Source organism: Salarias fasciatus, chromosome 2, assembly GCF_902148845.1.
Source record: "Salarias fasciatus chromosome 2, fSalaFa1.1, whole genome shotgun sequence".
In the NCBI taxonomy this organism is placed as follows: Eukaryota; Metazoa; Chordata; class Actinopteri; order Blenniiformes; family Blenniidae; genus Salarias; species Salarias fasciatus.
Genome location: NC_043746.1, coordinates 13,498,057 through 13,525,368, shown reverse-complemented (window position 1 = coordinate 13,525,368; position 27,312 = coordinate 13,498,057). Strand labels below are relative to the sequence as shown.

At 42.5% G+C, this 27,312-nt stretch overlaps 4 protein-coding genes across 5 annotated transcripts in view; all 4 read right to left on the bottom strand.

The window, feature by feature from the left end:
• Nucleotides 1-27,312, bottom strand: part of LOC115397319 (protocadherin alpha-C2-like) — a 422,283-nt gene that overhangs the window by 260,825 nt on the left and 134,146 nt on the right. The gene's annotated exons all lie outside the window — the stretch shown is intronic.
• LOC115403798 (protocadherin alpha-C2-like) lies at nucleotides 140-2,930 on the bottom strand. The gene is made up of 2 exons (XM_030112810.1): nucleotides 487-2,930; nucleotides 140-208 (listed from the first exon to the last, which is right to left on the bottom strand). The coding sequence occupies exons 1-2, from the start codon at nucleotides 2,905-2,907 to the stop codon at nucleotides 140-142; spliced, it is 2,490 nt and encodes an 829-aa protein (XP_029968670.1). The 5' UTR covers nucleotides 2,908-2,930.
• Nucleotides 3,036-6,164, bottom strand: LOC115403789 (protocadherin alpha-C2-like). The gene is made up of 2 exons (XM_030112799.1): nucleotides 3,782-6,164; nucleotides 3,036-3,121 (listed from the first exon to the last, which is right to left on the bottom strand). The coding sequence occupies exons 1-2, from the start codon at nucleotides 6,162-6,164 to the stop codon at nucleotides 3,036-3,038; spliced, it is 2,469 nt and encodes an 822-aa protein (XP_029968659.1).
• On the bottom strand, nucleotides 10,359-16,668 carry LOC115397419 (protocadherin-10-like). 2 transcript variants are annotated; one of them, XM_030103728.1, is made up of 5 exons: nucleotides 14,254-16,668; nucleotides 14,050-14,163; nucleotides 11,449-11,507; nucleotides 11,144-11,271; nucleotides 10,359-10,924 (listed from the first exon to the last, which is right to left on the bottom strand). In XM_030103728.1, exons 1-5 carry the CDS (start codon nucleotides 16,570-16,572, stop codon nucleotides 10,620-10,622), a joined length of 2,925 nt encoding a protein of 974 aa, XP_029959588.1. In that variant the 5' UTR covers nucleotides 16,573-16,668; the 3' UTR covers nucleotides 10,359-10,619. The 2 variants fall into 2 exon arrangements, with proteins under 2 accessions (XP_029959588.1, XP_029959579.1); XM_030103719.1 differs by having other exon boundaries at nucleotides 14,050-16,668.

Genomic DNA, 27,312 nt, shown 5'->3' with positions numbered 1-27,312 from the left:
ACCTTCTGTAAGACGTCATTTCTCGAAAAATATCCATTGACTTATTTTTTTGGAGTCCACTGAATTTGAACGATTTCGTTTCCAGTCTTCATTACATTATTGATATATGAAAGCGTTGCGATCAATCCTTAAAGTTTGGCTACACGCACACAAGGATCGTTCCAGCTTTAGTCGGCAGTTTCGCACACAGGAGCTGGGCTGTTTCCTTCTGATGCACAAATGAGAGCAGCTCGTTCACATGGCGCACATTGCCTGTTTTGTCGAAACAGCACCACCCGGTGATTTAGTACGGTATGTGTTACATATTGGACAAATTGGTATCTAAACGAAAATCCAGGTTTAACAAAAAGTCACTGAAGTGTTTGAAAGCAGAAAATTCTAATAAAAATGCAAAGATTTGGAAAAACCTCAAAATCAATGATAAGATTAACAAACCTCAGAATCAAAACCCAAAAACTAATCAAAGAGTGCACAAGATCCTCTTACCTGCAGAGTGGATGCTGCTGAGTCACTCGTGTCAGTCAGTCCTGTCCCTCTCGGGATGCTGGACACGATGTATCTGGAGCCCTTGGGCATAGGCTGTCTGACCACCAGCTTTCCTTTCCTGGTCTCGGCCAGAAACAGACTGTACCAGTAGGCATCGTTGGACACCAGAGTGGAGTCAGCGATGGTGGAGTTCCGCTCACTGATCACACTGTTCCTGCAGGGAGCAGCTGTTTTGCTGGGCTTGGGTTTCTGACACTTGAGCACGATGGTGACCAGAATGGTGATGAGCAGCAGAAAGGACACTGAACCCAGACCGATCACCAAGTACAGGTTGAGGTCTGAGAAGATGTCATATTCCAGAGGCATCTCAGTCATGTCAGAGTAGGCCTTCACTGCAGTCTCCACTGTGGACAGCTTGATGGTGACTGTAGCAGACAGAGCAGGCTGCCCATTGTCCTTGGCAACAACAACCAGCCGCTGGTGGCGTGGATCTCTGTAGCTGAACATCCTCATGGTCCGGATCTCTCCATTGTATTGATCCAGGCTGAACAAGGTGGCGTCAGTCACCTGGAGAAACTGGTAGGTAATCCGAGAGTTGTGCACTGAGTCTGTGTCCAAAGCGATGACTTTGGCCACCAGGGAGCCTTTATCAGTGGATCTGGGGATCTTTTCCTCCACCACTGAGCCGTGAGCACGCCACGGAGAGACAATGACTGGAGCGTTGTCATTCTGGTCCACAATAATGATGTGAACAGTCACATTGCTGCTGAGTGGAGGAGAGCCAGAGTCTCGGGCCTCGATGTGGAAAAGAAACTCCTTCTCAATCTCATAGTCAAAAGTTTTCAGTGCATAAAGATTCCCGTTCTCTGGATTGATGGAGAACAGCATGGACATGGAGGTGTTGGCTATCTCCTTCTCTATGATGAAATAAACTAGATACTGGTTTTCATGGAGGTCAGGGTCAAAGGCCGTGAGGGAGCTGAGCAAGGCTCCAGGTGCATTATTCTCCATTACACGTATGGTATAAAATGACTGTGGGAACTGTGGAACATTGTCATTGACATCCAGCAGCTCTAAAGTCATAGTTTCATTGTCAGATAAAGGAGGAGAGCCTCTGTCTGTGACAGTGAACGTGATATCATATTCTGGGACTTTCTCACGGTCTAATGGCTCCGACACCACTAATTCATAATAGTTATCAGAGGACTCCCTCAGTTTGAAAGGCATATTTTTAGGAATGCTTAAATCAACGATGCCATTATCACCTGAGTCTTTATCACTAACACTAACTACAGCTATAACTGTGTCTAATTCTATATTTTCATTCACTGGACTCTGAAATGATTTGATTGATACTTCTGGGTGGTTGTCATTCATGTCCTCAACTAAAATCTTAATGGTACATTGTCCTGATAAACTATTAGTTCCTTTGTCAGTAGCTATTACTTCCATGTCATAAATCTTGAAATCTTCATAATTTAACATTCCTTTAACTGTAATTTCACCAGTTTTATAATTTAAGTTAAACGTTTCTTGTGTTTTTTCTTGTGTATATAAACTGTATGTATATGTAATGTCAGAATTTGAACCTTCATCCAAATCTGTTGCTTTGAGATGCATAACAAGGCTGCCAATGGGAGAATTTTCCGAAATAGTAACCTTTGTACTGTTTTTTTCAAATCTTGGCGCATTATCGTTAGTGTCCAAAACACGAACAATGACACTGGCTGTACCAGACCGACCAGGTGTCCCTCCATCTACAGCTGTCAGGATCAAATTATGAACAGCCTGCTGCTCTCGGTCTAAAGTCTTTGTTAGAATAAAATCGGCAAATTTAGACCCATCTCTTCCGGTCTGAACCTGAATATTGAAATATTCACTTTCGCTTAAATGGTATGTTTTAACTGAATTGGTTCCAACATCGGGATCAACTGCATTGCTCAGTGAAAATCTCTCTCCTTTTGCTGTGGCTTCAGATATGTCTAAATGAATGACGTCTCTCCTGAATTTAGGGGCGTTGTCGTTAATATCTAAAATTTCTACCTCGATGTTAAAAATTCGCACAGGATTTTCAAGTATTAACTCTAGTTTTAAATAGCAAGACAATTTCGTGTTGCATAAATGTTCTCTATCAATCTTCTCAACAATGTACAGCTCTCCAGTCTCTTTGTTCACATCCAGGTATTTTTTGTTGTCGATGATGTCCACTCGCATCTTTCTCTCGTTTAGTGTCTTAACGTCCAGATTCAGATCGTTGGCCAGGTTGGCAATCACCGATCCTTCTTTCATTTCTTCTGGTATCGAGTAGTGACTAACTGAGCATGATGCAAAATAAACCTTGATTAAAAGGAGAGCGAACACCACGTACCGTTTGTTCGACTCCATTGTTGTAGCGGACTCCATTGTGTGCGTTCTGGCCATCAGGAGCACTTTAAGCGACACAGTGCATGCTGATTTGAAAAAGTGATACGTCGACCTTGCTCAATCTTCAGCACTGTGTGTTCGAAACCAAAACGAGCTCTTTCTGAAATCGCACCCATGTACTATTTTCAATCATCTTGTTTCAGCACCACGGAGCTGTCCATTCCCCTCGATGTCTGTCTCTCAGTCAGAGTCGTGGTCTTGTCGTGGTTGGCTTCAGAATTTTCAAGAGAACAGCGCCACTCTGAGTTTTACGTGTAATTATGCTATTGACTGCCGGTTCCTTTCTTTTCTTTTTTTAATTAACTGGTAGTCTGTCTGTCCATCTATCTATCTATCTATCTATCTGTGTGCATGTCTGTCTGCTGTGCATTTTGCCTCGAATTGGCATTTCATTCTTTAGAATAATGTGTTGATTGGGAATCGTTGCAAGCTGTTTCCGATTGCATAGTCTGTGCTCAATTAAAGTTCTTTTTTATGTTTGAATAATGATCACGTTGAAAACAGGTGACAATTCCACGTGCATTATAGTAAAACCTTCAGATCTACTCTAATAAAATATGTATTTTTCAATAACCTATATGAAAGTTTATTTGTTTGTTTGTTTGATATAGTAGTAGTAAAACACAATAATTTATTCATTTTTATTTGTTCAGTCAGTCATACATTCATACATTAATTTATGCTGAATATCACAAAGCCTGATGTTTTTTTTGTTTTTTTTTTGTTTGTTTGTTTGTTTTTTTTTTTTTGCTTTGTTTTGTTTTGTTTTTGTTTTGTTAAGGATGACTTTAAAAGAAAATTAATATTGATTGGCCGCTAAACTTTGTTATTTACATGTTTGAAACACAAAAGAAAAACAGAAGTTTGTGACTTACCTGCAGAGTGGATGCTGCTGAGTCACTCGTGTCAGTCAGTCCTGTCCCTCTCGGGATGCTGGACACGATGTATCTGGAGCCCTTGGGCATAGGCTGTCTGACCACCAGCTTTCCTTTCCTGGTCTCGGCCAGAAACAGACTGTACCAGTAGGCGTCGTTGGACACCAGAGTGGAGTCAGCGATGGTGGAGTTCCGCTCACTGATCACACTGTTCCTGCAGGGAGCAGCTGTTTTGCTGGGCTTGGGTTTCTGACACTTGAGCACGATGGTGACCAGAATGGTGATGAGCAGCAGAAAGGACACTGAACCCAGACCGATCACCAAGTACAGGTTGAGGTCTGAGAAGATGTCATATTCCAGAGGCATCTCAGTCATGTCAGAGTAGGCCTTCACTGCAGTCTCCACTGTGGACAGCTTGATGGTGACTGTAGCAGACAGAGCAGGCTGTCCGTTGTCCTTGGCAACAACAACCAGCCGCTGGTGGCGTGGATCTCTGTAGCTGAACATCCTCATGGTCCGGATCTCTCCGTTGTATTGATCCAGGCTGAACAAGGTGGCGTCAGTCACCTGGAGAAACTGGTAGGTAATCCGAGAGTTGTGCACTGAGTCTGTGTCCAAAGCGATGACTTTGGTCACCAGGGAGCCTTTATCAGTGGATCTGGGGATCTTTTCCTCCACCACTGAGCCGTGAGCACGCCACGGAGAGACAATGACTGGAGCGTTGTCATTCTGGTCCACAATAATGATGTGGACAGTCACATTGCTGCTGAGAGGAGGAGAGCCAGAGTCTCGGGCCTCGATGTGGAAAAGAAACTCCTTCTCAATCTCATAGTCAAAAGTTTTTAGTGCATAAAGATTCCCGTTCTCTGGATTGATGGAGAACAGCATGGACATGGAGGTGTTGGCTATCTCCTTCTCTATGATGAAGTAAACTAGATACTGGTTTTCATGGAGGTCAGGGTCAAAGGCAGTGAGGGAGCTGAGCAAGGCTCCAGGTGCATTATTCTCCATTACACGTATGGTATAAAATGACTGTGGGAATTGTGGTGCATTGTCATTGACATCTAATATATGCACACTTATTGTTTCATTGTCAGACAGAGGTGGTTTTCCTGCATCTGTCACAATCAGTATGATATCATATTCAGGCACTTTTTCCCTATCTAGAGGCTCAGATACTATAAGCTTGTAATGCATTGGCCTGTCTGATGATTCATTTAGAGTAAAGGGCATGGGTTGATGGATAGATAAGCTTACTTTGCCATTATCACCCGTATCTCTGTCACTTATGCCTACCAGTGCAATGACACTGCCTACAGGTATGTTCTCATCAACTGTGTTTTTAACTGACTCTATGATGATCTCTGGGTAATTATCATTCATGTCGGTGACATGGACTATAACTTTACACTGCCCCAATAGAGGATTTTTCCCTTTGTCTCGAGCTTCGATGTGCATTTCATAAAGCGTCATATCCTCATAATCTATTGTTCCTTTCACAGTGATCTCTCCAGTGTTTGGATTTATAGCAAAGACATCTTGTGTTTTCTCAGACGTGTAAAGGGTGAATGAGTACACTATCTCAGAATTCAGACCCTCATCAAGATCTTTAGCTTTGAGCTTCGTCACTAAGGTTCCTATCGGGGAATTTTCTGTCATGTTAATATTGTATATCTGTTGATCAAATTGAGGAGGATTGTCGTTCGTGTCCTGCACTCTCACCACAATACTAGCAGTGCCTGTGCGCACCGGGATGCCTCCATCCACAGCAGTCAGTATTAAATTGTGAACAGCATTCTCCTCTCTATCTAAGGACTTAGTCAGAACCAAGTCCACATACTGAGTTCCGTCGCTGCCAGTCTGAATTTCAATGGTGAAATGTTGACTAACACTAAGTTTGTATGTTTTAATTGTATTAATACCAACATCTGGGTCCACGGCATTGGGCAGTGAGAACCTCTCTCCCGGTGATGCAGACTCCGACACGTCCAGCTCTACTCTGTCTCGTCTGAAATGTGGAGCGTTGTCGTTTATGTCTGTTATTCCAAGCTCTATGTTGAAAATGCGCAAAGGGCTCTCGATAATAAAATCAAGCTTTAAAAAACATGGAGATTTTGCGAGACAAAGATATTCCCTGTCCATCTTCTCTACGATATACAGTTCCCCCGTCTTCTTGTTGAAATCGAGATATTTCTTGTTAGTGAAAATATCAAGTTTTACCTCTCTCTGGGCCAAACTTCCCAGCTCGAGTCCCAAATCACCAGCGAGGTTGGCTACAACGGAGCCCCTCTCCATCTCCTCGGCTATGGAGTACCGTGTCACACACAAAGCGGCGGGCCAGAGAGCGTACAAGACAAAGGCAGCAAGGAAAAATACCATCCTTTCATCTGCAGAAATAAGCATTCCCGATTCTAAGATGATTTCTTTATCTATGTGACAAGAAGGCGTAGGAAAGATGAAGGGATATTAGTGAATATTGTCCTTTCTCAAAAATGAAAATTAAACGCATATCTCCCTCAATGCACTGTGTCCTGTACGCCCCAAACGAATCGGTGCGTCATATATTCAAACGAGACATATTTTCCCCTCAGTGGTCAACAGCGACACTCTGTGACTGAGGCTGCACATAGTTCAGCACAGCCGTGATACTGTTACAGAGGCACTGTTGTGCAGTGTGGTTGTTAGTTTTTGTTGAACCATTTGTAGAAAAATAATGATAGCGCAAGCTTCTCATCATTTTCTTGTCATATCGACCAGCACATGACCCAGGTCATATGTGGGGAGCTGCATCCTCCTCAGGCGCTGTCTCTGCCCCTGACTGTGTGCGCGTGAGAGCGAATGATTGGTTAATTAGACAATTGGCTGCTTGATGCAGACCAGGTGTGGGATTGCTGCTGGAGCTTTTGGAGGATGTCTGATTAGTTGACCAGGTGACACGAGAACGGATATCAGGCCACCAGCTGCCAGGGGTCCACGCCTCACGTTCCGACTTCCCACTCTGCCAACATCTGTGCATATGTAGGCCTATACCTGAGTGTGTGTGCCTGAGTGTGTGTGTTGTCTGAAGGTGCTATATGAGTATCAGTGTGCTTTGAGTATTAGTGGCCCAATGTGGACATATTTTGTGTATGGACATTATTGGGTATTTTTATAATATTGTCTGGTTTATCACTGTAAATAGCGCTGCAGTATTTCACAGCTAATTAAGAGAAAGAGAGTCTTTTGTTTGGCGCTGCCACCAATTTTTCTCCTGTTTCTCACCTGAGGAGATTAGATAAGTTGTCTTTTTGTTTCATTTTTATTTTGTTAGATAGTATAGATAATATGATTTTGGTTATTGGATTTTTGACCCTGCAATTTTTATGAAGCAATAAAGTATTTTAAAGATTTAAACCTTGTGAGTGCTGGCCATGGCAGTGGGAGAGGTCCAACTCATGGACCAGACCTCCTATGGGGACATAAAATACTGTGAAATGTACACTGATGCCCATTGATTCTGAATTTTTTCTTGGTGCAGCAATCTATCAAAAATTTCTAAATATTAAAGAAAAAAAATCAGAAGTTTATCTCCTAACTTTGAGGTTTCAAACAAAAACATGTTGCAGATTCAGAAATGTTTATAATGGTCTGATGTTTTTAACATAACTAAACAAAAACTCGTCAGTGTCTTGTCATTAGGGCTAAATGCACATGTTAACAGGAGAATAAATGAGTACCTTGAGAAAAAGGAAAATCAGTTTACAACTTAACTCTATTGATTAACGCATAAGCAGCATAGTGGTTCCAATAATGTGGATACATTTGCGTTCTACTTTGAAGCTTAGTTTATAATAATGTCGTTTCAATTGCCTGTCATTTTAAACGGAACAGATCAAGTAGTGTAATTAGCAGTAAATTGATTTTGCTTATTAAATATCTTTTTTGTCAGAAAGACAGCAGACTTGTGAATGTAGTTCACATGAATGCACTTGCTAGATAATAATCCATTATGCACCATACTACCATGACACGTCAGATTTCTCCCAAAATGTATACTGAATGAGGTTCTGTTCACAAACAAGATAAAGGGGTTGTGGAATAAATCACAATCCCAAAAAAAGACCTCACCCTGTTTTTACTTTTTTTACCTTTTTTTTTTCTCCATCATTTCATTGTTTTTGAACCTTAATTTATGTACCCATGTGCATAGGACACAACACAATCTACCTCAGTTCTCATTATGAAGTACAAATAGCATTTAAATATACCTAGTCATTTGTTTATTTGCATTCCGTAGTGACAAGTTGTTTAAACAAAATAGGTTCACCTTATTTTTATGTCTCCATTCTATTTTTTTTATTTGCCTTCTTAAGATGAAATGCATCTGTATTAGCTGTACACTGTTGAGGTGAAATGATTCTTACTCAACGATTCCCTCTGCTGGACAAATCGGCGAACTGTTTAAGTGTGCAACCGGTATGTACTGTATACCAAGTGGAGCTAAAATTATACATTTTTACAAACTCCATTCTCCAGATTAATGAGCAACATATCTCCTTAGTTTTATGACATCAACATTTTTTTTATTATTGAATAAAAATGATCCCTAAATCAACTTTACACTGATGAAATTATGTTTTCTGAAGTACTGACATTTATTGAGTTTATTTGTTTGAAGAAGTTGTGGAACTTAACGTTCATAACTTAAAATAATGTGAGATGATTAAATGCAATTTGGTGATTTGCAACAATGAAAGGATTAGATTAGTAGTTTATAAAATGCATATACACTATATTGCTGTAATGTTCTGTTGATGTCTATTGATATATTTTCATCATAAGGTTTATTTGTTTATTTCAAGGATCAAAACTGTCACTGCAGTTCAAAAAAACAATAATTTGCAACGGTTATAGAACAAAATAATGCCTTCATTTTATGTGAATCCCTGATATTCCAGGGGAAACATGTAAATAAATGTGTGCTTTGAAGTCTAATAATTACAGCTGATGCAGATCATTTGAGTGTGAGGATATACTTATTAATGTTTTTGTTGTTGTTCCCTGCTTGTGAGTGCCATTTCCCAACCGGTGAGTCCAGAATACCAACCCGCGTCCGCGTCCATAGAACTCCATTAGATGTGCCCTCTGGTGGCTGAGTGGAAGTATTGCCTGACAGAGAGAAGCCACAGGTCTCATTGATTTTCAGCACCATGTCAATGGAGAGCTCCCAATGTGGATGACCAGCGATGACAAGGGACACGTTTCTCCTTTTGCTTTATACTGTGTCCTGTAACTCTCCGAGTGAGACACATTTTACATTATATGAGTTTGAATGTTCTTTAACCATCGCCATCATTTGAATTTGAAGGGAAGTTAAATATATATTATTCTTTTACATCCCAAATCTAGTGTCTGAATCATTTTAAATGTCAAAGATGCTGTTCTTACATGCTTTGAAAAGAATGATACTTCACTTCTTCCACCCATCTCAGAATATCCTAAGCTGACCTAAATATGGCTGCCCCCTCAGCTGCCTCTGGAGAATCACCTACCACAGAGAAGGTTAGCCTGCTCCCTTCTATGCTCTCTACGGACGTCAGTTTCCTTATTAGTGAAATTATTTTCAATCTGAGCCATAGGACGACCTAATTACCCTGCTCATTTATGGCCAATGGCCAGCTCTCATCTGTTGATGCTGGGAACTAATTCCCTGAGAGGTAGGATGTAAAAGGGCACACACAGAGAGAGAGAGAGAGAGAGAGAGAGAGAGAGAGAGAGAGAGAGAGAGAGAGAGAGAGAGAGAGAGAGAGAGAGAGAGAGAGAGAGAGAGAGAGAGAAGCCACAGGGCCCCCCTGGCTCACATTCAGGTGTGGCATTTGGAGTTCAGTTCCCCCTTCCCCCCGACGCTTGTATTCGTGTTCGTGGTCTTAATTAAAGTGATATTTCGAGAGAGGAGGTTCTGTTTGTTCAGTTAATGAACCCCACTATTCTCTGCGGGCAAATGGAAATGCAAGCACTCCAATTAGCATATGTTAGCATTTTACCATGTTTATTCCTCTCCATGGAAAACAGCTTACCACGGCGAAAAGCTTTCCAGCCCTGTAAGAACAACTGTGGAACTTTTTCACCCCAAAATAATTGACTCAAGTTAATTAAACTTAGATCTAGGAAACTTACATCCAAATGATTTATGCATGTAGACGAACAAGAGTCTGTCACTGGGTGTGTGGGCTGCATTAGACCTTAAGTTGTATGCATGGCAGCATGCATGTATAAAAAGTATTGGGGGGGGGGGGGGAATCATATCCAAAAAATACTTTATTTTCATAAATGTATACAGTACATGTGTGAGGCAAACTCCCCCAACATTACAGTAATCTGCATCATGGTGCAGCTTGCATATACATCAACATACTATTTGTCATATTCACACAAGCTCTGTTGGCAAACATACAACAAAGAAAAACAAATGTTCTTGTCATATGACCAAAAAATATAAATTCATATGAATGTGCAAAATGTATTTCCACTAATGTCTTTTCGAAACATTTTGGATGTAACCACTGCTCTTGGCTGATTGTCTAAATAATAATAATAATAATAATAATAACACACAATGATGATGTTGCAATGACATGGCACACAAATAGCCAACAGACTCGATTTGCTGTCAGCATTTTAGCCAAAATAGATTGTCCATTCCTTTTTCTCCCAAGTGGACTGCTGGTCCACATTGTGTTTGATACCACTTATAAATCAAAGGTTCGACAGTTTATGCACTAAATGGCCTCTTTTTCTGTTTTCATATGAATGAGGTTATCCATCACTGAACTCATCTAGTTGTCACTGAAGTAGTCAGTCATTGTACAGGTCATTATTTATCATCGCAGCCTCTCCCTGCGGGGACATCTGGAGCCGTCGCTTCTTGCCGAACGTAGAGAAGGAATTGTGGACGTCCAGTTCACTCCGCTGTACTGTTGGTCTCAGCGTGCAAAAGCCTGACGGTGTCCCAGGGATGTACACGTTGTGGTGGTAGTCGGGCGGTGGGTGTGGGTGTGGGTGGGCAGGGATCGATGGCTGCTGTTGCTGGGGTGGGGGTGTGCAGCGAGGAGTCCACGGACGAGGGGGGAGACCACTGGGCGAAGGAGACATCTTATAATCTATAGTTAAACATGGTCAGTGAAAAAGGAGAAAAGAAGCAACAGTTTATTATGCAGTATTGACTAACTCCTGCAGTGCTGTTTCAATTCTCACACTGGTGATACAAATAGTGTTTTTCAAAGAGAACAATAAACAATTACACACAACATGAGCTAGACATCAAAGTGATTTTGATAGAGGTTGCTTTCTGCTCTACGTGCCTCCATAGGCTCTCTTACCTTTCATGCCTCTCATATGTGTTCCCCAGGTCCAGTACTGTCCAGGTGCCATGGATGTGACATAGTTTTCTGGGTCTGCATGCATGGCCTTACGCATGAGAGTGCCATCCATGTTGATAGAGTTGTAACTAAACAAACAAAAAAAGGCATTTGTTGCAGTACTGGTCTTCATGAAAGATAGTATTGTTTCATGTCACATGAACATATTAGCTGCATTGACAATGGAAATTCACATTTTTAGATTGAGGTGGGAAAAAAACATTCTTTTACTTCAAACTGACAGAGTTCAAATATTGAAATGTTACCTTTTAATGGAAGAGTTTTGATTCTTTGTGAGAGTCCAGTCAGTGTTGGGCTGCTTAAGCTGCAGAGAAAAGAACAAATGAGATTAATATTACATTGATGAAGAATTTGAGGCACTTTGAAGCTACTATGTTAGTTTGGAGAAAATTCTCGTTTCAAAATCATTTGAAGTTATGTATTGTATCCCATACTGTCACAAAATGAATGACTATGCTCTCTGGATTCACAGAGGTCACTGATATTTTCGAAGCATGTCACTGTGTTTGTCTGGAAATTGAAACGTGCCTGTTTTCAGATGGATCTTGGCTGCCGCCCTGTGGACGTTTGTCAGAACACATTTTTCCCAGCGAAGCTGTTGCCCTCAGCTATTTCGCCTGTCACATAGTCTCGCTTTTATCTTCTGTGGAGTGGCGGGAGGGGTGAAGGAGAGCGCCGGAGTGCTGTTTATTCCTAGTTCGAGTCTCATATAGATTCCACGCTCTATTAATTCACCTAAAGTTGTTAACAAGAAGAATGCGACGTAAGCGTATTATTAGAATCGGTATTCAAAATACTCTCCTCGCCAAGTACGCACAAAAACCAATTAGAACCCCACCGGGATGAAACGAAACATGATTTTAATCTTCAAAGGAAACCGTGCCAGGGAGGAAATTAAGAAAATTACACACGTCATTGTTTTTGTGGATTTTATGCATCATTTTACATTAATATTTGCCTGATGCTCCTCGAGCAAGGTTTTTAATTAAAAGTCTCACAGAGAGCCTTGAAAAGTTTCCGGCCCTTGCAGCTGCAAATGCACAAGACGAGCTCTGAGCGCATATACACTGTGGCACCCATTCGCGCACCTGTCGTTTGTGTTTTTCACGCTTGGGTGTGTATTTAATCTTCCCTTTCACTTCAGTTCATCAACTTGAGAAGGTCTGCGCGCTTGCCTTTCGGTAATGCTCAAGTAGTTTTCATTGTGATCGGGCTTTTTTTTTATATATATATATGTCACTGACGACCTCGTGAGCACGCTGAGGGACATCACCGGGTGAATTGGTGGAACCAATTAATAGAAGGAAGGACACTTTCTCCTGAAGGAGTATAGCTGCAGGCGGAACAATCGCTGTGACCTCGAAATCCCTCTTGTGGCCAGAGGTGCGTGTGCCAGTGACCGGAGTGACATTTCTCAGCGTGCCTGTTAAAGTCTGGCATCGAGACTCGGAGTCTTTGTCAGTGTGAGTCTTGATAAAAGGGAGGGGACGGGAATTAGCATTGCGCACACATTTACGGTCTGCTGCTCCGTCTATTAGGATTAGGAAACACCGCTGTAGACATCATCCTGCCTCTATATATTCTCCTCTCTCCCCGGTGTCCTTTCTCTCCCTTCTTCTATTTCACCCCTCCTCTGGCTCGACTATAAAGCCACATCTCTCTCTCTCTCTCTCTCTCTCTCTCTCTCTCTCTCTCTCTCTCTCTCCCCTCACATTGAAAGGACACCGTCGGGACCGATCTACAGGCTGTCCACGTCTGAGTCCAGCCGTGTCCTTGCACCCCCCCCCCCCCACCTCCCTCCCTTGCCCCCTCCACCATCGATGTCATCCACTGTCTTCCCCAAATCCAGCCGTTTGCCATTTTTCATCAATAATGGACCTCCTCCCCTCCTCCTCATGCTCATCTTCTCACCCCTTGCGAATACGCCACATTGTGTGGAGTATAATGGCTCGCTCGTGCTTGTGCCCTTGAGGGATAGTTAGTGAGGTAATGTGTCCTATATTGTTAGTTTGAGAGGAGGAAGGCGTGCCGCGCATTAGGCTGATCGAACAATAGTCTGACCCTGAGAAAAACTCAAAGATCTTCTGTTCACCTTGCCAGTGACGTTTTTAACCTTGACTTTTTTTTTTCTTTGCTCAGACTCAGGTAGATGTGCAGTAGGCAGGTGTGCGAACAATCTCACTGAGTGAAAAGTATTTGGCAATGGCAGTGGGTAGTGTTTGCATTAACCTTGCAGGACATAATAGATGATATTATGATTATTATTTATATATTTATTTATCAGGGACAACGCATATTAATCAACACTTCTTTTAAATACGCCAGAGTTAACCATGGGCTAATTTTCATCTGTAGTCCCTGAGCAGGGTGACCAATTAACCTAACATATTGAATTATGATGGTGTTTAAATTGTTACTAACACTGAATAGAGCAGCCAGCCCGAGCCTGAGCATCCCATTTCCCCCTCCTTTGGCCAGTAATTGATATCTCACTTCATTCCGAGACACGCTTTCCGCGCAGCATATGCTCCTCGCAGGATGAGTCTTCTCACTTTCATTAACATGTCAATTAAATTGTCATCTTGCGCCGTCTCGTTTCATTTTCCAGGAGCAACACATTACTATAGGCAACACAATTACTGCCACACTTACACGCGGCGCACAACACTCTCAGAAGAGATTAAAGAGGAAAAAAAGATGGCTTTTGTTCAAGTTGAGTTTAAACAAGGATTTGACCTTGATGGGAGAATGTCACTCTCTTGACTCTTATCACTGAATGTCACGATGACAGTGAGTGAGATGATCTCCACTTGTCTCCGACTATGTTTTTTTTGTTTTCTCTGTACCTCGTTTGGAGTGGTTGCTCCGTTGTTGACAGAAGCGCTCCGGCTTTGCGCGTTCCACGAGTTTTCCGCGCTCTTCGCCTCGTTGTTCCTCGGTGTGCTGCTCGGGCTGCACGGCTTCAGAAACATAAAGTCACTCTTGGCGGATTCTGGGGTCAGACACACTTTATAACAATATGACTGAGACAAACTGCTATTTCCATTCACCTCCATACAGTTCGTGGGCACTTTAGCCGCGGAGGAGATCTGCAGGTTAAGGTTTGATTTTTTGAACACCTCCGGGGGCGGCTCTGGCTGAAACCCCCCGCAACAGCAGCAGGCTAACGGGGGCAGGTTATACCCGCTGAGGGTCTCCCTGTCCTTGTAGCACTTGACCGCTGCCAGCACGATGATCGCCACCAGGAAGATTAAAGATATTGTGCTCAGTGACACGATCAAGTAGAGAGCGAGGTTTGAGGGGGGCTGTGGGCTGAGCGTGAGGTCTCCGAAATCTGACAGCGACTCGGGCACGCTGTCCACCACCGTGAGGACAATGGAGACCGTGGCAGAGAGCGGCGGCTGTCCGTTGTCTTTGACTAATATGACGAGTCTGTGTCTTGTTGCGTCCCTCTCCATCAGCCGACGAATAGTCCTGATTTCACCTGTGTACAGCGCCACGCTGAACAGTCCCGGGTCTGTAGCCTGCAACACCTGATAAGACAGCCGGGAGTTCTGTCCTGCGTCCGCATCCAGCGCTGTTATTTTGGTCACCAGGTAGCCGGCATCCACTGACCGTGGAACCACCTCTGTGGCCACGGTGCCGTTTTTAGGCAGGGGCGACACAATAACAGGTGCGTTGTCATTCTGGTCCAAGACGAATACGTTGACTGTGACATTGCTCGCGAGCGGAGGGAAGCCGGCGTCCTGCGCCTGGACCAGAATCTGAAAGTTTCTAAGTTGCTCGTAATCAAAGGAGCGCAGCGCGTATATGTTGCCATTATCGGAATTGATTGAGACGTAAGTGGACACGGGCATGCCCTGGATCTGACCTTCCAGAATAGAATAGGACAGATAGGCGTTCTGGTTAGAATCGGGGTCGAACGCAGTTACAGAGCAAATGGAAGCGCCCGGGGCATTATTCTCGGTCACATAAACAGTGTATGAAGGTTGAGAGAACCGCGGGGGGTTGTCATTAATGTCAGACACTTGAACGAGGATGGTTTTTCTGGTGGAGAGTGAAGGGGAGCCCAGGTCTCGGGCTGTCAGTGTGATGTTGTACTCAGACACAGATTCTCTGTCCAGAAACTCGCTTGTCACCAGAGTATAGTAGTTTTTAAAAGATGAGTGCAACTGAAAAGGAACATTGTTCGGAATTTGGCAGTCCACGTTCCCATTTTCTCCGGAGTCCCGGTCCATGACACTGATAACAGCTATCACTGTCCCCGGCGGCGCGTCTTCTTGAACAGGAGTGGACACAGATGTGAGGATGACCTCGGGAGCGTTGTCGTTCACGTCCAGTATGTCGACCAGCACTTTACTGTGTACCGCGACAGCCGAGGGTCCTCTGTCCTTTGCTTGCACATATAGTTCATAGACACTCGCTTTCTCATAGTCCACAACGCCCTTCACCCGGATTTCACCCATGTACGGGTCCACAGTGAACAGTTCGCGCACCTTGAGAGGCGCGTGTCCGCTGAACGCGTAAGTGACCTCCCCGTTCGAGCCCTCATCCAGGTCGGTGGCGTTCAGTTTCAGCACCAGCGTCCCTCTCGGTGCGTTCTCCACCAGGCTGGCGCGATAAACGGAGCGATCAAACACAGGCACGTTGTCGTTGGCGTCTAGCACCGTGATCGTTATCAGCGCTGTCCCGGAGCGCTCCGGAGACCCGCCGTCAAAAGCAGTCAGAACCATTTCATGCTTTTTCTGCTGCTCCCGGTCCAGAGGGGTGTCCAGTACGAGCTCAGCAAACTTGCTCCCGTCGTTCCGCGTCTGGATGTTCAGGATGAAGTGCTGGTTTGCGCTCAGCTGGTAGGAGCGCAAAGAGTTGGTGCCCACGTCCTGATCCTGTGCGCTCTCTAACGGGAACCGCGAGCCCGGTGCTGCGGACTCTGTGATGTCGAGATTAAATTCGCTCCACGGGAAACTGGGAGAGTTGTCATTCACGTCTAGAATTTCCACCTCCACTCTGTATAGTTCTAATGGGTTTTCAATGACCACTTGTAAGTGTAAAAAACAGTTCGGACTTCTTTCGCAAAGCTCCTCTCTGTCTATCTTTTCGTTGACAAAAAGAATGCCATTCTCCAAGTTAACTTCTAAATACTGCTTCTTCGCGCCGGAAACAATACGGAACCGACGGGCTGACAGTTTGGCCACATCCAAACCCAGATCCTCGGCGATGTTGCCCACGAAAGCTCCATGTTCCAGCTCTTCAGGGATGGAGTAACGGATTTGCGCAAGAACCAAGTCCACTACGCACGCACACAGAAGCAGACATATAACCAGACCAGTCACCGGTACCCAGCTGCCTCTGGAGAGTCTGTGATCCATTTCAGCAGCGTGCGTAAAATCACCTCACCCAGACATGTTTCACCTCATATGGTCATTGAGCAAAAACTAGAGTACTACAGTACTCTGAAATAAAAATGAAAAAAAAATTCAGGTTTCTTCAGATGTAAGTGTGGAACACCTGTGTGTCTGGACAACTCTATCACACGAGCTATTTGAAGATGAGGAAACGGGAGGGGAGAGGAGAGTGTTTTGCTCCGCGCGCAACACCGGCGGTGTGTGAACAGGGGAGGCTCGCGCTTTGATTTTCCAGTGTGTTAGGCGCTCCAAGGAGCTGGTGGGGAGGCGTGTGTGTGTGTGTGTGAGAGAGAGAGAGAGAGAGAGAGAGAGAGAGAGAGAGAGAGAGAGAGAGAGAGAGAGAGAGAGAGAGAGAGAACGCAGCTTCTCTCGCAGCTCCGTATTGGAGGACGCGGACACGAAGTGAGGCTCTAATTACTGTCGACATTTAACCCTTCACAGCCTCATGTCTGTTCATCTGACCCATTAAAGAAACTGGAAGGCGTAAGTTTGACACCAGACGTCACAGGCAGATTTGTATTAACAGACAAACTGTCGTGGGTGTCGTTTTCTAGGCTGCACTGAGCAGATGAGGATGGATAAGGATTTGCCTTACAGTTTACACAATGCTTAGGGCCCAGGATGGCAGCTAACATTATATTACTGGGTTTAATTATAAGTCACATTGTTGGTTTAAAAAATAATAAAGTCTTTCAATAAAGTCTTCCCCAACTATTATGTTGCGAAGCAGAAAACAAAAACACGCAGACTTAGCACTCATTTGCTTTGGCTGAAATGGCCCAGTGGCCAGTACCACAGGCTCCAGGGACTCCATAATGCTTTTTAATTAGAGCCCTTTGAAGACGAATGCCCACACTGCAAAACAGTCCCATTCATTAATCATCACACACGAAATTGGGTTTTACAAAAAGAATCTTTGATAGGTCAGGATTTTCGTTTTTAATCAATATTTAAATGATCGCAGACAACATTCCGGGGCTTAAAGTCATTACATTAACAACCACGGAAGACCAATAAAGCCGTACGAATGCGCATTACACGGTTGTAATTCACTTAAGTAGTCCTGTACATATATCAACATAATCATCATAACAGCACCGTCATAAAGCCTTAATACTTGTCTGTAATCACGAATTATAGTCAGGATCAAACGACCTACAGGAATGGTGTTTACTCTTTGAAAAGCACAAAATGTTGATGAATATTTGCAAAAACAGATTAGATTAAAGTGCTCTTTCTACAGTTTTTATTTGTTTGTGTGTTTTTAATGGGAAGAAGAGCACAGTGGTCCGGAGCTAATGTTTTCTCTGTTAATCCTGGTCAGCGAGACAACCACTGAAGAAGAGAGAGGGGAAGGTCGTGGGGTAAGGAGGGTGAGAGAGGAAGTAAAGAGTGTCTTTGTGAATTCGGGTTGGTCTAAAGACAGACATGAGTGGCATCCTAATGTAAAACGGTGGCTTGAAATCTGAAAGTCTCTTCTTGGTACTGACGACACAGCCTCGGCCCCCAGGCAGCGTTGGGCTTGTTAACTTCTAAAGAGGGAGGAAAAGGCGAGAGGGAGATGAGAAACAACAAGAAACAAATATTTCTACTGCCTAGGGGCAGCGCTTTTATTTGACTCCAGACATCACATTTTCTATTACACTGCCTCCCAAACTTGACTGCTGCATCTTCTGTCGAGAATTGGGTTGATGGCTGGTCCTCTGTGGGAGTGATCATGGAAACAAAGCGATGTTGATGTGAAACGATGCTGTGATGTTTTCGCTTTGAAAACAAAAATCAGACGTGGCTAATGGGAATGCTTTTCTTCAAAAAAAAAAATCGCGACTGACTCCAGTATTTCTCTTTGAAGAAGGCTACAACTTGAACAAGTGAAACAACCACAACGTGAGGCTTATGGTTTATCTTCAGATGGGGTCACAAACGTCACGACTCCGAATAAAAACAGCATTCCTATTACATGATCAAAATCCTAAATCTGGAAGAAGATGGTTCCTAAAGAGTGTCATTCATACTTCCACCCTGGGAATTAACATTGCTTCCGAGAACAAGCAGACTCAAAATGTACCAACCTTCCATTTTCAGGAAGAAAAAAAAAACACTGAAAATCCCTAGGTTTAAATAAGCAGAAAACACAATCTGCTTGTAGACTTAACCTCAAGCAGATGGTTAAGCTTCTCCAGAAATGATTACATTTCTGGAAGAGAGGGGAAAAAAAATCACCACTACCAGTTCCATTGCTTCCCCCTTCTTTTTAATTAACGGAGTGAAGGATTAGTGTGCAGCTATCCGGGATCAACCGTTCTCCGACGGAAGAATACAAATGTTTTGTGATAAATAATCCCAAAGCACTCCGGCCGGCGGTCCCCCGGTGCCTGTTACATTAACATGCATTACACGGAGCATTAAGCCGGTCTCATCCGCCCCTATCGCCTCGCTCACCCCATTGTCCGACAGCTAGACTGCCATTACTTTTTCTCAACTGGAGCTCTCTAGACACCTGACCGTGACCCGTCCCTCCACCCTGGAGGCTGCATGCACGGCCTGGAGAGGTGTCGGGAGGTGGAGTAAGGATGGGGAAGGAGGACTCATAGTTACGAACTCTTGGATTTTCCACTACTTGACGAAATCTATAGTCCAAGTTTTTTTTCAACACGTGCTCTCTATCGACCAGCGTGGTGGACTATTTCATTTTGCTCCATAACGTACACGAGCCAGCCCAACCGAGGTTTCTGTTTTTCATACGCGATCGCGTGGCGCCATCTATTGGGGATTTGTCGACAGTGGAGGTGTCTACCATCAGTAAACCTTATCAAATGAGCTGTGAAAATCTTAAGAAATCATGTCAACTCTGTTACTTTCTGTAATATTCAATAGGGACAGAAACTTCTACACAACTGGATTTGTTTTCTTATTTTCACAGTGGAAAGCAAATGTACATATAAAGGAAGATATACTAAATACAATAAATTCAAGTTGATTCATAGTCTACTCACGGTTTTTTCAAATTTCACACTTCACTTTTTCAAAGTCTTGGTGTTGACCCAATCTGAGCCCCTTAGAGTCTTGTTCTGGTCTCGTGATGTTGGTCTTGACCGATCCACTTGGTCTTAGATGCTCAAGTCTTGGTTAAGTGGTCTTGACAACAACACTAGATTCATGTGTATTAATGTTTATGTGTTTATTGTGTGCTGCAATGTTTACTGTATTGCAATCTCAATTGTATTCATGTATTATTTGTTATATCATTTTCAAGTTTAATGCCTGTATTAAATTTTACTATTAAAAAAGTGATATCTCGGAATGTGATTCATGCCCTCATGACCAATTCTCCTCAGATTGGTCTGCCTACAGCACTTAATAATTATGTGTTAATTAAAAAAAGACATGAAAAGAGGGAAGCATTCAATTCCCTTTTTGAATTAATTCATTTCTGTTTTGCCTTATGAAACTTTGACTGACCTTGCTTGTCTTTATATTGTCTTCATTTGTTTTTTTCTTTATTTGATCTATTTGTCCTTCTTTTATCCATCCATCCATCCATCCATCCATCCATCCATCCATCCATCCATTCATTTCACAAAATATGCTCTTATAAAAGCTGGGCTAAGTCTTTATACTGTGGAAACGTGAAACTCTGTTTCAGGGTGTCAGAAAAACAGAAAAACTTTATTTTTTTTAAATTAAAGACATGTTCAACTGAGCTATTACTACTGATAGATCTTACGGTTTTACACACATTGTAACTTTGTGGTTGTTTGTTTTCTTTCATTGTTTAGCTTTAACTTTGCCATTAAGCTACATATTTGGCTGAAAGGTCTGTATAGACTGGACGAAGTTATATTGAAGTCACAAGCATACTTTAGTGTCACCGTCTTACACACATTTTACAACTAACCAGCTCTGTTTCATTACTTTTCACTTTAAAAACAGCTTATTAAAATTACAGCTGCTTGAAATACAGATTATGCCTAAACTCAATATATGTTTATATGTTTATTTCTGTTCAGTGACATTGTGTATGCTACCAAATGAAATGTATTATTATTATTATTATTATTATTATTATTATTATTATTATTATTATTATCATTATTATCGTTGTTGTTGTTGTTGTTGTTGTTGTTGTTGTAAGTACACATATAGTGCACGTTTTATTCATTTGTTTGTTTTGATTTTTTTATTCTTTATGCTGCTTGTTTCAGTCAGTCGAGATCAGGTGCAGTTAAAGTGGAACAATTTGAAAGTCAATTTTATATTCACATATAATTCGACTATAATTTAGCTCAGCATGGGGTTGGTTGGTTTTATGCCAATTTAATAAATGAGGTAAGGGAGCCATGGTGAGGCGTATTTCGGGAGCTGGATGTGACAGTCAGTCCACACAGCAGAATATATTAAATTATGAGAATAGATATGATTATGTATGGTAATCGTGTCCTTTTCCTTGGAGGTGCCTCTCACAAACATTCAACATTGTGTCGGCGAGAAGGGAGAAAACACGGAAAGACTTAATTCATTTATCGACACCCCAAGCAATACGTGTCAATTAAGTTTCTACCGGTGACACTTCAGTACCCATCATGGAATATTATTTATTTGGGCGATGGTGTTCTTTCATCTGTTATCCTATGCTGCCATCTACTGGGGTTTCGGCAGAATAACACATGTTGAAGTCGATTTCTCTGGATTCAAATGGCTCCCATAATTCACAAAGTTCTGCTTGTAGAACAGTTTTTAAGTGTTGCAGTCGCTTGTATTTGTAAAGTAATTATTTCACGCTAAAGCATGAGCATCCATGTATGCAGCGTTTTAACAGACTTGTCCCTGAATTCTGGTATTTTCCTCAATCAACCTTACTGGAGAATGATTTTAGAGGATGGGACCACTGTACTTGGATTTTTGGGGTCATAGTGATGTTGGCTTTATAATACGTATTTAATTTTGTTTTTATTTTGTTCAGAAATTGTTGTGAGAAGTTGTGTCTGCCAGGTGGGATCAGTTGTAGTCCAACATGACCCTAAACTGGATAAAATGGTTTGGTAGATGGTTGGATGGAAGTTTGGTTTACCAGAAAGCCTCGCGATTTTAATTAATTTTTTTTTTCAGAAGCTAAATCTATCCTACTATCCATTGGATAGTCAACTCAGCATTGCTGATCCCAGCTGACTACAGTTGGTTGAATCCAAGATAAACCCTGAAGTTTACAGTCCATCACAAGGGAAACACAAAGAGAAGGACATCACAAGCACTCACTGGATTTTTGTAGACATGAAATCAAATCATTTACAGTTTTCTTCCATTGGTTTGGCTCATTTCTTGAAACCGAAATTACATTTTCAAAACAACATGGACAAATCTCCAAACTACACGGTAACTGCTCACAACAGAACGGTATTTCTCATTCATGTCATCACATTGGAAACGTCTTTGTACATGTCTCAATGTCTCAGGAAATCGTTGCAAATGATTAAGCACAGTAAGGATATATTTAGCACAATTCCCAAGTGAATAGATCATGTTGATCTCTAAACTGATTGATTGATTCTCATTCTAATGGTTGTTCTCTCCCAAACATATCGGCATAATTTCATTGTATCAGTCACCACCTGCAAAATTATCTGTTCAACTGTCAAATAAGTCAAAAACACACTTCAATACCATGAATACCAGACATGGATGTGTTTGCATGAAGGTGAGGAGGACAGTCAGGAGGGTGAGGAGGGGGACCAGTGAAGAAGTGAGCTTTGAAACTCCAGCTTCATTTACAGCACTGTGGGCTACATACAATTTTCCTTTTTGTTTTGTTTTGTTTGTTTGTTTGTTTGTTTGTTTCTTTGTTGTTGATTTTTTACAGTATATTGAACACCGATGGATGGAAGTTGCTCTGTGTGTGAATAAAGATTATAACAGTGTCTTTGGAGGTATGAGAGCAATGTGTGAATCAGAACTTGAAGGTTCTTCTGACTGTAAAATGCTTTTTGTCTTCATTTTCTTATACACAATAGTTTCTGTTAGCAAAAAAACCCAAAGAAGAAAATAAAAACTTTCAAAGTAACTATTGTGAGACAGAAAGGTAGATGAGGAATATTTCAATGGTCCTTTGCCCTTAGTGACAAAACATCTGAACATTTTGACTGTCAGTGCTCACACAATGTCAAGAGGACAACGCATTTTGAGGACACTGACCATTTGTTTGAGAAAGAAATGTAGTTTTTCCACCTGAGTGAACTGTTTTGGTAGAGATCAGATTTTTGACAGGTGAACTGTGGTGTTTGCTGAACCGTCCCGGTTGTTTTTGACAAGAGAACCAAGAGAATTGAGAACATCCGGTCTGTTTGGAGAAATGAGCCGAAGATGTTAAGAAGGATCTTTACATTTTGGACTTTTTATATGGGAAAGAAATGTAGCTTTGAAGCATGTGTGAACAGTTTTTGGACAGAGATGAGCTTTTGGAAGTGAACTATGGTGTTGAGCTGAACTGTAAGACCATTTTGCCAAATGATCTTCGAGTTTTGAAAATGTAATTTCAGTTTCAAGAAATGAGCCAAATCGATGGAGAAAAACTGTCAAACGTGTTTGTTTGGCCTGTGTAAGGAACTCGGGGACCATTTTTTCGGTCCCACAGCGCCTCCTACTGGGGGAAACGTTGCCTGTCGAACCTGTCACCATATAAATACTGTAGTAGAACTGTTTTCTTGAGGACACATCTCTTTAAGCATGCGATTGCCGAGGTTCTGTTGTTAGTAATCATCCAGTCGTATAATATACAACTAGGAAGATATTCTAGTTAAAATAAAAGTTGTCATTCATTTTAACAATTGTGAAAACATAACCTATAATAAAGGTAAAGGAAAGAAGAAGTTACTTTTTCATAGAATTGAATCTAATCCCCTTTAAACCACTGGTCATTTGAGATACAAAAACAAAAAAAAAAACAAAAAAGCACCGGACAGCGCCCGTGGTTGAACCCCTTAGTCCGCGGTCCGTAGGGTTGACACGGGTAAAGCGAGAAGTAACCACTGAGCTAAACCGGTGCGACGTCCAGACGGGTGAACTAGTCTTAAGTACAGTCACAGGAGCGGCCTTAGTGGTTGGTGTCATTTTCGTTTCAGAGTTCCACCCAGCAGCAACAACCAATGCCGGAACTACTTGCTGAGAGGAAAAAAGAGAGAGAAACAGACAGATGCAAAGGAAAAGTGGCATAAGAAGTTACACAGCTGCGTCTCTTCCTGGAAATCAGAAGAAAGTCCAGACCACGTGACTCGGGCCAGATGGCACTCGAGTTGACGCGCAGGTTCCTGTTTGGTTCCAGTCGAGGACTGGCGATAACTTCAGCACAGAAACGTCCCTGTTCTCATGGACACACACAATGGGCCGTTTCCCATTGTGTGGTCGCAGCCCATGAACGAAATCTTCAACATATGTTCACTTTTTAAAGACACCGCGGCTTGAAAGCAAGCCTTGCGTCCTTTAGAGAAAGCAGTTCATGTGCTTTTGTTCCGCTGACACAAATAACCCACTAGAGGGCGGAAAACACCAAAAAAATAAAGGTCCCACGCGCTTTTCCCCACTCTGCTGTCTTTTTTCCCATGCTGGTGAACTCATACCAATTAAAGGCCGTATGTCATGAAACACACACATCTTTTACTAACACTGCTGAGTTTGTGTAAGAGCGGGTTTTAGACATAAATCTGTCATACCACCACTATCACGAGGACATAATATTCTTTGGAAGGCAAAGCAACTCCCCATAATGGAAATTGTTCAAATGTAGGATCGAGACATTATGCAAGGTTAGATTTATTTCCAAGAGAAATTCTGTGCAGAAGATTAATGTAAGCCAGTGTAGTCTCTTAATATCACGGCACACACGTGTTGAGGCAGGTGAACAGAAAGTAGCAGGAAGTGAGTGAGGAGACAACAAAATACTGAGATGTGATGAAAGACAGGGTGACTTCCACCTGCAATTAGCTTCACCTCATCACTCCACAGTTCCCATAATAATGTGCTGAACTCTGTCCTGTGTGTCACCACAACATCTATCAGAGAAGATAAACAGAAAACAAGAGATGTGAGGTTGAGGGGAGAGGTGGGAGGTCATGCAAGACGCGGAGATATGCGCAAGAAATCATAAGGGAGGAAGGCAGGTGAAAGGAGATAAGACGGAGAGAAAAAAAAAGAAAGGAGGCACACGGTAGCACACAAAATAGTGAGCTGATAGGAAAATGAAGAGCAGGGATAAGAGAAAGAAGAGGAGGGAAAAAGAAGGGAAAGAGAGAGAATGGAGGTTTAGGTCCACATGCTCCTCAGCTGTGTAAACTGAAGGTCTCTGCTGCTTCTCGGATTCCCCCGAAGAAGGGGGATATTTATAGGCAGTTGGCAGTGGTAGTGAATGGACCCTTGCTCTGTCACACCCACTAATATTATTATTATTACTTTATAAGCGCAAAAATGGAAAATGTCAGCAACCTGAGAGGCCTACAGAGACAGTGCATGCATGTGTCTCACTCGTCTTACTCCCTCTCAGTGAGTGTGTGTGTTTGTAGATCCACATGTTCGTGAGAAACTGTTGGAGAGACATAGCTATTATATGAAACAGGCAAAAAGAAAGGCAGACTACCAAATTAGACAAAAAGAAAAAAAAAATTGAGAGAAGTTGGCATGTATCAAGGGGTGTAACCTGATCTACCAAACCTATTAGAGCTGTCAAAGAGAAAGAGAGAGGGAGAGGTGGAGCAGGGCTAGACAGACACAGACATGAGCACATATTCCAGTTCCAGATTATAAGATTCCCGCAAGTTGCAGACGTGTTGAAACAGACTACACACACACACACATACTCACACTCACTCGCATACAGGTCCACAACCACTTGGTAACAGATGCAAACTCAGGCACACATGCAGAAACACAAACACTCTGACAGACATAACAGACGTGCACGCGCACACACACATGCTGAGAAGAGAGGAAATTCCAAAGGGAACAGGTGGGAGTGGCGATAGCCATCTATCAGGATGACTTTGATCTTCCCTATGCTTCTGTCACCATGGCTGAAACATGGTGGATGAGACTTTTTCCAATCAATCATAATATGCATGTGCTTGCCAAGATTTAATAACAGCACCCACTAAAAACAAGGCAAGGCAAAGCTGTAGTCTTGACAGACAGACTGTGCAATGAAAAGAAGTTGAAATGCACCCTTAGATATACTTTGCTGGATTTGTTTGCCCTTCCAGTCTTCCTTGTAACCTGGCCAAGGTAAGCAGCTACAGAAAAAAACAGTGGCGTCTTTCTTTTTTTCCGATCCCATTGTTCACTGAGAGAAAACGGTCTGATGGGGGCAGAGTTAAGCGAAGCTAAACAGAATTTGGATTCCAAAGAAACTTTACCAATATCATGATGTGAACGATATGAAACAAAAACTGCCAAAATCATCTTTGTTGATACAATCATCTTCAGTCATACATTCGATCATAACATTTTTTTTTTTTTCTGCGTGTGATTGTTATCAAGGTTTTCTGAGATGGAAGGAAGGGAAGGAAAATCCAAGGGAAGGAAAAGGAAGACAGATCGGAGACGGAGATGTGGCTCTAGTACAAAAACAGTATCTACTGAGGACAAATGTTGAAGGTCAAGTTTGTGTGTGTGTGTGTGTGTGTGTGTGTGTGTGTGTGTGTGTGTGTGTGTGTGTGTGTGTGTGTGTGTGTGTGCGTAGTCTGTTCAAATGAATGTTTGTGTTTGTGACCTGAACTTCAGTAAAAAATGATTGTAACTGTAAAATCATTATTTACAATGTCTCATTATAAGAAGGGAAACGTCAGAATGTCCATTACATCAACTAAGATTTTGTGCGTGTGTGGTGTGTGTGTGTGTGTGTGCGTGTGTGTGTGTAAGTGCTAAGGCAGAGATGAGAGTGGAGAGCCCCTGCCTCAGGGGCCGCAGAGACAGTTGATCGACACTCCACATAAACATGAATCTGCCTGTGTAACCTTCTCCGCTCTAAATCCTTATAATTACACCACTTCTCTTTTGTCCCTACTCTCATTCCTGCCTCCACTTCCCGTCTTCTCCCTTCTTCTAACCATACGCTCTTTCCTCTAGGTTTATTTTATTGAGAGGCAGGCGTATATTAATGACCCCCTGGGCAATTAGCTACTTTAAAGCATAAAAAGTCATGAATGGAGGCCTGCCCATGAACAGGTTTGCACATAAACACATTGGTCAGCTCAGAGAGCGTGTTGCATGGCCAAAACATGCACAGCGAAGGAGAAAACATGCAAGGAGGGGTAAAAAGTCAATCGTGACGGAAACTGTTTGCAGAAATTATTCATTTCCCTCCTTTTTTATGTTTTCCTTGTGCTGTTTTCCTTGTGCTGACTGAACACCCCTCCTCTTTCTCTCTCACTCTTTTCCTCTTGCACATTCCGCTCCTTTTTGCATATTTCTGACTCCCCCTTTTACACTATACCTCACCACTTTGAAACAACTCGTTTTCCCTCTCTCATTCCTTCTTTTTCTTTTTCTTTGCCTCCACCTCATTCCCGCCCTCCCCTCACTACCTGACATTGTGGCTTGATGCCCAATGAGTCACACCTCTGCTAAAATCATCAGAGATGGAGGGAGGGAGGAAGGGAGTGGGGAGCAAAAGAAAGAAATCGTCAGGGAGAGAGAAAAAGCAGGAGAGTATGACAGAGAGAA